Raw genomic sequence first — 10,432 nt, 5'->3', positions numbered from 1 at the left:
CACACACACACATTGATTGAAAAAGTAAAAACACACACATTGACTGAAAGAGTGAAAATAGAAAGTTGAGGTTTAGTGTGGAGTAAAATTCAATTCAATTCAATTTATTTATAGTATCAATTCATAACAAGAGTTATCTCAAGACACTTTACAGATAGAGTAGGTCTAGACCACACTCCAGAATTTACAAGGACCCAACAGTTGTAGTAATTTCCTCCAGAGCAAGCAACAGTGCGACAGTGGCGAGGAAAAACTTCCTTTTAGGCAGAAACCTCTGACAGACCCAAGCTCTTGGTAGGCGGCGTCTGACGGGCCGGTTGGGGTTAGTGGAAATAACATAAATAGAAAAAATAGTAGTTTGTAGCAGTTCTTTGTAGTAGTTCATGGCATAGCGGGAGGGCACTGTGCGGCATTACAAGGCACAGCAGGACGTAGCGGGCACCGCAGAGTGTGGCAGATGAACCTGGCATCGCGAACTTGAGCGGGACCATGGTGACAGCTGCTACCATGATTTTGGAGCCTCCTGGATCCAAGGGAACATGCGGGGAAAAAAGAACATAAGGACTTTTCCGGGAAAATGCGGGGGGGTAAGAAATAAAAGGGTGAACTGAAAGTGGGGAGAGGGGGGGGGAACCCCAGAAGCTATTTCATATATGGAACGGGTGAAAAGACGGGGGGGGGACATCGCCACGGGGGTGTTGCATAAGTGACAAAATGATAGCACACAATTGAGAAAAAATAGGTAAAAGATAGAGTAGAGAGAAGCTCATTGTAAAGTGTGCAAGATGAATCCCCAGCTGTCTAAAACTATTACAGCAAAACCAAGAGAGACAGGGTAAAGAGAGGAGCCTGGTCAGGCTAGAACTCTCCCCAACCGGATTTGGCTGTATGCCAAGTCTCCCTAAATGCCGACTATATCTTGATGAACACCAGCCTGGCACCTTGACATATGAAGATGTAAATGGACTGTTCTCATGTAACGCTTTTCTAGTCTCAACAACTACTCAAAGCGCTTTTACATAGTACAGGAACAATTCACTATTCACACACATTCATAAAATGTGGCTGAGACTGCCGTACAAGGTGCCACCTGCTCATCAGATAAACACTCACACACATTTAAACTCGATCAAACCACCAACCTTCCGATTGGCAGGCAACCACTCTAACACCAAGCCACAGCCACCCCAAAGAAGTGATCCAGACGCTTCACACAAGGGTTGGCAGAGAGGTTCCGACAGTGTTAGGACAGAGACTCCCAACCAAGGGTATTTGTACCCCATGCCATGGGGTACTTCTGAAGTTGTAGAATAGTTCAACCAATTTAATATTGACATTAAGTCAACAGTAACACATACACACTATGATCCCCTATCTTGCATGCGCGGCGCAAAGCCCAACGTAAGTGTCTTTGCTATTTTAAGACCGTCCAGCGCCCACGTCGTTTAAATAGCAAATGCACCTGTGCCAATTTTTGCACCCATGGGCGTGCTGGTCTCACAGAGAGGTGTGTTCAGGTGCATTCTTGGATTATTGCTATCGTGAAGCAGCAGAAAGTGCCATTGACCAACAAAAACCTGGTCTAAAGTCAGTAACGCAGCATTTCATTGTTATTTTAACAGCAAATGAGTAAAATGTTCCTAAGCTTATGCACAGTGTGCACACTATGTTTGTTACATACACAGGGACACACACTATGCTTGTTACACACACAGGGACACACACTATGCTTGTTACACACACAGGGACACACACTATGCTTGTTACTGTTGTGGTCTGCTGTCTTCCCCCAACCTATGTCATGTTTCCCTTTCCTCTATGTTTGTCTTGTGTGTTCTGTCTGTCTGGCCGTGAAGGCGTTCCTACTAAGAGGCGTGGCTACCCATCTCCTGTTCCGTCATCCACTCAGCTGTTTGTCATCTACTCATCATCCCCTGCAACACTCAAACCCGGGCTGACCACCTCTTCAGCGCCAGATTGTTAGATACTCTCCCGTGATCCATCCGAGCTGCCTTCCACCCTCCCGCCAACCTGTCACCTGTTTTGGGATTACCTCTGCATCATTAAACTACCTTTACTTTATCCTGTCTGCCGCGTGTTTTGTATCTCTGTGGTTCTGGGTCTCACAAACCTTAACAGTTACACACACAGGGACGCAAACTATGCTTGTTACACACACATGGAAGCTGCACACAAACATGCAAAAGATTAAAAACAAAAATATGATGGTGCAAATCCTCCATCATAACAGCAATGCTCCGAGATCCAAACACGCCTAACATTTAAAGGAAATTGGAGAGAACTTCTGATTGGTTGATTGCATGTTACGCCCAGAACACACCTATGATTAATGAAGACACTAAGTACAACTCTTTTGGACCACTTTTTTTGCAGCTGTCAAACTAGCAAAAATGGATTTGGACACGCCCTAAAGGCACCTGAACGCATCTCCGCTAGTAGCTTCAAGCTGTGCGCAAAGACCCTAAAAGTTATGTAAAAAGAAGTTTAGGTAAAAGTAATGAATAGATGGCAGAAAAAGCTCAAAGTAATAATCTAGATCAAAAACATTGGAAGGACAAGCTACACACATTGACTGCAGGTCGCCGTGGTTTATTTGTTCTTACTTCCCTGTTTTTCTCATCCTCATTAATACGGGACCATTAGTTGTTTGGTTGTGGAACCAACTCCTACTACGGCCCCCTGCAGGTCCCTGAACCATGGCTTGGAAACCATTGTGATAGACTGCATCCCTGAAGATGTGCTGCTGACTTCAGCCCTCTGGCATCATTGAAGCCCTGCCTCCAGGAGGTGGTGCTCTGCATCGATAAACCACCTCAGCAATGACCTTGCTTTCAAAATAAAAGCACAAAAAAGAGATACGCCTTGGTGAAAATGCAACAGTGTAAAGTCAATTTCAAGAATACATGTAAACTATTTGAAAAAAAATCTAAATACTGAATATGAATAACTAAATTAAATATGATTTGTTTTTTTCAGGAATTACAATGATATTTCTTGGAAAGGTGATAAATCAGGCACAGAACCTAAACCATGACCGCAAAGACATTAGTTTTACTTTGTATTAATTGTATTAAGATATTAGATACGTTATTGTCTTTAGAAAACTATGTTTATGATTGAAAGGTTTGTTTGATCATCTGTTTGGATGGAGAATGTAAAAGATTAATGTTTACCTGCCCTAAACAGTGTGTTGTATAATATTTTGTCTAGTGTGTGACTCATGTTATAAGCTATATTATTAATATAATTCATTTCAAACTACTGCATGTGTAGACCTATGTCAATTCTGTCACCTACAAACGATTTAACAATTAAGTCAATTTCATTTGACTGGCAACATTCCATAAACCTCATGCACTGTCCGCTGGACCGGAAGTCAACCTTGCACTGGCTTTTATTTTGAAAACTGCAGCAGGAAGCATGTGTGATATTGCAGGTGACTTGCTGCTGAGGTGTTAGCCCATAAAAAAGCCGAGTGGCCGAGGCATACACGCGCAGTCTGACAGCAGCTGATAAGTGAGCGTTGTGACGCAACCCCCGCCCCCTTTTCTTCTCATATTCTTTAAATTTCTATATTTGTAATATTCCCATGTTTCGTGTGTGATGGCCAACGTATCATCTGCTGATGTGGGAGTTGTGTTTCTTATCGTGGTCACAGCATCTCTAGCAAACGGTGAGTAGTCGTTTTATTTACAAATATAATAAAATCACATAACAGTAGGTTACACATGTTGAAGTATATTAGACAATGTAATATGAGGAAAGTATATTAGACACTGTAATATATGAGGTAAGACAGGCCAAGGTGATGTCAAAGGATACAAGCAAATGATCAGTCCCCTGTTTGGTATCTTTACTGTTTAAATGACTTAAATTCATCCATAATTGTAGTAATGCACTGCCACTGATATTACATATTCATCTTCATTTATCCATAACAAAGCTGTGGTCATAACTGGAAAAATAATGTTCCATGGACTATTCCATTATGCAAATATCATAAGGCACTGTATGGTGAACCCAGTGACTCCACACACACACGCACACACACACACACACACACACACACACACACACACACACACACACACACACACACACACACACACACTCTTAACTACGTCTGAGCATTTATATAGACTGTCTATTCATGCATAGTGTGTTATTTCTAATCTACATCACTACCTACAGCACTATTCGCACTAACTGTATATTGACCCTTCATTCAGCATTTATATAGACTGTCTATTCATATTCACTGTGTTAGTACTAATCTACATCACTTGCTAGACCACAACTTGCACTAACTGTATATTGTGTATAACTGTGTTATTACTAATCACTAACTAGACCCAACTTGTCTAGTTATATAGACTCTTCCCTACATCTCAGCATGTATATAGACTATCTATTCATATATGTTGCGTTATAACTGAGCTACATCACTAACTATACCACATTTTGCACTTACTGTATTTTGACTTTTTATATCATCTCAGCAGTGATATAGATTGTCTATGCATGTATATTGTGTTATTACCATATCACTTTTGCATATCCATAGACTTACTTACACTTCACTTTGCGCAGCCTTGGTAATGCCTACTTAATCTGTACTTTATGTAGCCTATTGTATTCTGTATGCTAGTATTATATTGAGTTTGAAACTGTATGTTGTCTTGTACACTTATGCTTTTGTTGGCCAGGTCACCGTTGCAAATGAGAACCTGTTCTCAACTGCCTACCTGTTTGCACGCACGCACGCACGCACGCACACACGCACACACTGTACGTCCCCTCAGGGTAAAGCAGATATTTAGAAAGGTTGTTTCAGTCCAAAGATATGACATGGTGTTGTCAAACAATCTTATTGCTGTGATCCAGCAGGTTTCTCATCAAGCATAGATGTGAGCCAGAGGAAGAACGTGGAAGCTGTTAATCTGAGCATGCTGCTGCCAGGCGGTGTGGACCAGCTCGCCGGGGAAGCAGAGCCCTGCTTTGCTTGTGACCCGCCGGGGGCCAGGAGGCGTTCAAAGAGATGCACGTGTTACACTTACAAGGACAAGGAGTGTGTGTATTACTGCCACCTGGACATCATCTGGATCAACACTCCAGAGTAAGAGTCCTCCTCAGGGGGCCTTCAGTATGGCTGCAGGAATATTCCTATGCTTCTTTAGTGATCTTCAGTGGGTCTGTGTTGTACATTGTGTGCTTACATCATATTATCATTTTAAAGTTTACTGCAGCTTGTGGCGTCATGGCATCATTTCCTCTTGTCCGCTGTAGTCACAACTTATAATACTAGTCTGTAATCATAGACCTTCAGCTTCAGTTGCTTATTTATTAAATAAGCTTCGCAATCTGCAAATGTAAAACCTCAAATATCGCACTTGATTTGTCACAGGTTGGAAACTCAAGTACATCTGTCTTAGATCCCTGGCATAAAACTGACAGCAACAAGACCTGCATTAGCAGACAGATTTATTGCCTGAGAGTTGAAGAGGGGAGTCATTAGTTGTTATCAGTATGTCGGAGGTGGGGCCAGTCGTCAGTCAGTCAGTCAGAGAGTCAGTTAGTCATTACATTACATATACAACCCATGTTGTAATAACATTATTTAGCTGACGCTTTTATCCAAAGCGACTTACAATTGCTCTATATGTCAGAGGCTGCACTGGAGTTACTAGGGGTTAAGTGCTCAGGGATGTGTCATGTCCACTGCGCCATCATCACCAATCAATCAGTCAATCAGTCATCAGTAAGTCATCAATCGACAGTTTTATTTATCCTATGAAACTGTACAGTGATTAATTTAAAGCCATCAGCACCCTTAACTTGTGCATAATTGATCATGAAGCAGGATGTGGCTGTCAGATACTGTCTATCCAGCAGGACTCCCAGCAGAGAAGAGGCAGTCGGCGTTCAATTCCTTCACGCTTGGCTCTGTGCCCCTTTGATGTAGAGATGGAGATTAGAGCCCGACCAATATATATCGGTGGGCCAATATTAGGCATTTCCCAATCAATAGGTATCGGCATTTATAATGGCAGATAAAAAAAACCTGGGTTTTTAAAACACCAAATATTTGTATTGGTATCGGCCTTAAAAATCCTTTATTGGTCAGGTTCTTATGGAGATGCACTCGATTGTCTATGCAGTCGAATCATAGCCATAGGTTATAGCTGATAGCCATCTCAACCTTCTCCTCTGTGATCTTTAGCAGAGTCAGCCAGAGACTGCTGAGTCGATTTCTGCTGAGTTGTTTTCCTGGTCCTGATGAGCGGCTCATAGCCACATGCCATCATCGTCCAATGTCAACCACATAAAGCTAAACTAATATTTGTAAAGAAGACAATTCAGCATGGATTTTGCAGAGCTGACTGGAGAGGTCCGTGCCACCCTCAACCAGATGTTGTGTCCTACCGTAAAAGGGCTTTTTCCCACAGTAACTCGTTAGATGAAGCTAAAATTGGCTGGGCACAGTCTTCTAGATGTATCTTCCTGAGGTACCCTTGGTTATACCATGTGGAGAGAATCCAGCTGTGCTGCCACTCGCTGTGAAAACAAATTGATTGCTAATGTTTCACAGAAGATTGATAGCTCCTGCTGAGATGTAGCTTAGAAATTTTTTCATTTTAATTTTACATTGTAAATTTGTACACACTTGTACTACTGTACTTGTAAGCATGGTGGACAGAGTATAGTTCCTGTTCACCTTTCAACCTGTTAGAGTTCTCAGCTTTCCTCAGAGCTATAATTCCATAACTCCATATTTACTTGAATGGAACAATCTTTGAGCCATATGGCCTCAATAAGCAATCTTTTGACATTAGGATTAAGGTTATATATATCACTGACGATTTAATGCAACCCGTATTTTAAAGTTGACCCTGGATCTAATGGAACAGCTGTAGCAAGTGATTGGTGGTTTACGTGGGAGCCTGTTTGTGAAAAGGTGAATAATCAGTAAGACTCAAATTAATTATCTGAGGTTTTATCCATCTTATGGGACAGTTTCTACAAGTACCTGCAGCTGCTACAGTAAGTTGACCTTTTGACGTTACTCCTCTGTGACTCATGTTTAATTTTCTGTCGCTCTGTGCTAGAACAGGATGTGAAAACGTTTCAGTTCTCAGTGACAGATTCTTTTGAAATGTGTAAACCATGCAGCGTCTATTAATATGATTGATTTAGGTTTTGTTACTAGTGTTGATTGGATTTGTTCCTTTCACTGCTAGAAGAAAAATAGCCCAATGACAAGTCAGAAAAAACTGTGCAAGCTCTCACAAGGAAGTTTTATTATCTTCGCATTGTTCTTGGGCCAAAATAAGGTTAGGGTTATGGTGCTAACCTCCATCTCAAGAGGAAAGGTAAAGATCAAACATAAGACGTGTGGCTTATACCAGCAGCTGCCGATCACAAACCTGATTGATGCTGTTGTAGAAGAAGACTCAGATAGATAGATAAATAGATACTTTATTGTTCCTGAGGGACATTTTCTGAAATTCTTGGTGCAGCTTCCCTAAATAAATCACAGAACAGTGGTTTCATGTTTGCACTCTAGACATATAAATGGTCAGAAAACGTCTTGCCATGTCTCATCTGCTCATTTTCAGTAATAAATTCCTTGGAATGACTTTGGCATTGTTTTAAATAGTCAACATGAAACCATTTACTTTTTAGTGGAAGTTTGAAAAATGGTATTGACTGTGCCAGATGAGTCGTTTCTGTAGATTCAGTGCTGTTCATGAGTATAGAAAAAAAAAAGACTTAAAAAAAAACTTTTTTCCCAAAGAGCCCGGCAGATTTCTATTATTAAAGGCCAGTTATTTCATGGATCCACAATACTATGCATCCTGATAAAGTTCCCTTGTCCTTTGGAATTAAATTGCCCCCTCACATCATCACATACCCTTCCCCATACCTATAAATTGGCGTGGTTTTATTTCAGTTAGCTTAATTTCTGGTTTGATTTGCATCAAGAGATGATTTTATGGGGGGGCATTTTAATTCCAAAGGCCAACGGAACTTTATCAGGATGCATAGTATCCCGATCCATTAAATAACTGACCTTTAATATGAAAAATCTACTTCCTCTATGGTAATTTAACATAGGGGCGGGTATACTTATGCCCCTGTATTTTAAGAAAGAACATTTATTTATTTACAATACATTATTCATTCATAAAGAAAATTGGTGTCCTTAAAAGTTGAATTTGTCCTGATTTTTTAATTAAGGCAATAAGGTTCCCATACTCATGAGCAGCACTGTATACAAACAGTTGTGTAACACTTTGATTACATCGTCCGGGCTTTTTTCTCCAGAGCCGCAGGTTAAGTAGCGCTGACTGTAATAAGTGAACCATCCTTCATGTGTAAAATCTATGACGTGCCCCTTTAAGTTACAACAATTTGAATTGGTAAAAATATATGATGAGTACAAACCACGTACAAGGTCAGACATCTCTGTATCAGTGTACATAATGTTGTCCAATAGGTGTTTAGCAAGAAGAAGCAGTCCTCCTCAACAGATGGAGATTGCTGTGAGAAAGGCTGACATCTGGCGCGTCCCTCACACACAGAATAGATAAGGGGTGTAGCCAGACCACACTCCAGCGCTGACACAGTCTGGCAATGCAAGCCTGTGATACTAGATAGATACAGCCTAAACAATGCCAGATCCTTTTTGAACCGGCCTCAAAATCCTTTCATCTCTTCAATGGAAAATACAAACTGAATGAAGAGTATTAGTTAGCATTAGTTTGTTCCTCAAGCACACAGGGCTAGATAATGTGAGGCAGCCCTAACCTGACAGAGGATCAGAGGAACAATGGTCCGAAATAAGAAAGGCTCAACGCCCAGCTAGGTCTGTTTGTCTATTGGAAGGAGGTGAGGTTAATTTGGTGAAGCCTCCTGTTGACAGGTGTTGCATACAAACACTTAACAAAGTGTATTTGGTTCTCTAATGCTCCTGTGATTTCCATAAAAAAAGAACTGAAACCAACTGAGGTCCATTTTTGTATTTTTAATGCTACTGTACATGTTATTTCATCATACTTTTTCTTTAGTTGCAATGGTGGACATATTCTTAGTATTCCCAGAAATTCACTGAAGCTATCATGTTTTTCTTTATTTGTCTAAATCACAGTGGGACTGTAAAGGAGACAGCCTGACCTTTACTGACTTCTCAAACAGTTCTGTAATAAATCATACCCTTGCAAAGCTGATGCTAATTGTCGTAGACACTATTCTAACAGAGGTTAAATCAGGTCATTTTGGAGCTTGCAGTCTGTGTTGTACTGGACTGCATTGTTCTGAAAGGTGTTTCCTATATTCTCTCCCCATCTCGTCCAAATGGTTGAGGACAATATATTAGAAACACATCCCTGTATAATGCAGTCCAGCCTCTAAAATCACTGTAGAGTTGAATCTATTTTTGTGTGACGCAGTGTGAAACCTGAACATTCAAAGCCTCTCTACCTGAAGTGTAATGCCAGTCTCATGCACAGGGCATCTTATCTGTCTGCTCCCTCAGCACTCTGGAAATGTGATTTTTTGTTTGTCTTTTAGGCACACTATACCGTATGGTATGTCCAGTTACCAGGGTCCCCTGCGCAGGAGGCGCTCGGCTGGGACTGAGCAGGGGAGGAGGGAGAAGGCTGCCCATCGCTGTGTGTGTGCACAGCACGCTGACTCCGACTGCAGCAGCTTCTGCATGGACAGGTAACTCTAGCTGTGCCTGTGCTAATGTTCAGTGGACATTTCCACAAGTGCTTTTAATAAAAAACACAAGAATGTTCTTCCTCAAGGAGATACCAACAGTGAACATATCATCGACCCAGAGCTTTACACTTTTCATATCATAGCCTCTCAAAACCCGCAGACATAAAAATGCCTTTGGTTCACGATAGTTTAACAATGACCAAATTAGCAGCACCTGATAAGATGTGTTTGACGGTTTGTGTGTGTGTGATTTTCCCAGCAGACAAAGGAGGCCACCACCCCGAGCAGCTCGTAAAACAGACAAGAGGACAGCTTCTCTGCACATATAAGTGACATGCTAATGACCTTAAAGGGGACATATGTTATTTGGTGCCTTGTGAGTGCTGGATGAATAACGTGCAGAGCTGCTGAAAGCGAGGGGCACCAACACTCTCTGCCTGGGTCTGTCCGGCAGGTGTGGACAGTTTTTCATTATCCCGTCACAACTCAGGATGGTGTACATGATGGCCAGCTTTTTTCGACAATGACTCTGGTAGAGCGCAAACACGCCCAAGCCGCGTGATGTGGAGGCCACTTCAAGAGCTTCTGCCAGCCAACTCCACCATCTCCATTCCGTTGTATACCCAAGAACGGTATCACTCCACAGGGACGTCATTCTACACAGTCACTAAATCAGCAGTATTTTCTT

The 10,432-nt window shown here is 41.6% G+C and overlaps 1 protein-coding gene across 3 annotated transcripts; it reads left to right on the top strand.

Annotated features, from left to right (window-relative positions):
• Positions 1-3,498: 3,498 nt before the first annotated feature.
• LOC116688175 (endothelin-3) lies at positions 3,499-10,432 on the top strand. Of its 3 annotated transcripts, none has more exons than XM_032514013.1 (4): positions 3,499-3,694; positions 4,909-5,137; positions 9,592-9,744; positions 10,004-10,432. In XM_032514013.1, the coding sequence occupies exons 1-4, from the start codon at positions 3,625-3,627 to the stop codon at positions 10,071-10,073; spliced, it is 522 nt and encodes a 173-aa protein (XP_032369904.1). In that variant the 5' UTR covers positions 3,499-3,624; the 3' UTR covers positions 10,074-10,432. The 3 variants fall into 3 exon arrangements, with proteins under 3 accessions (XP_032369904.1, XP_032369905.1, XP_032369902.1); XM_032514014.1 differs by having other exon boundaries at positions 3,501-3,694; positions 4,906-5,137; positions 10,007-10,432; XM_032514011.1 differs by having other exon boundaries at positions 3,501-3,694; positions 4,906-5,137.

Source organism: Etheostoma spectabile, chromosome 4 (genome assembly GCF_008692095.1).
Source record: "Etheostoma spectabile isolate EspeVRDwgs_2016 chromosome 4, UIUC_Espe_1.0, whole genome shotgun sequence".
Classification (NCBI taxonomy): domain Eukaryota; kingdom Metazoa; phylum Chordata; class Actinopteri; order Perciformes; family Percidae; genus Etheostoma; species Etheostoma spectabile.
The sequence above is the reverse complement of the archived record's forward strand: the minus strand, read 5'-3'. Positions and strand labels throughout refer to the sequence as shown.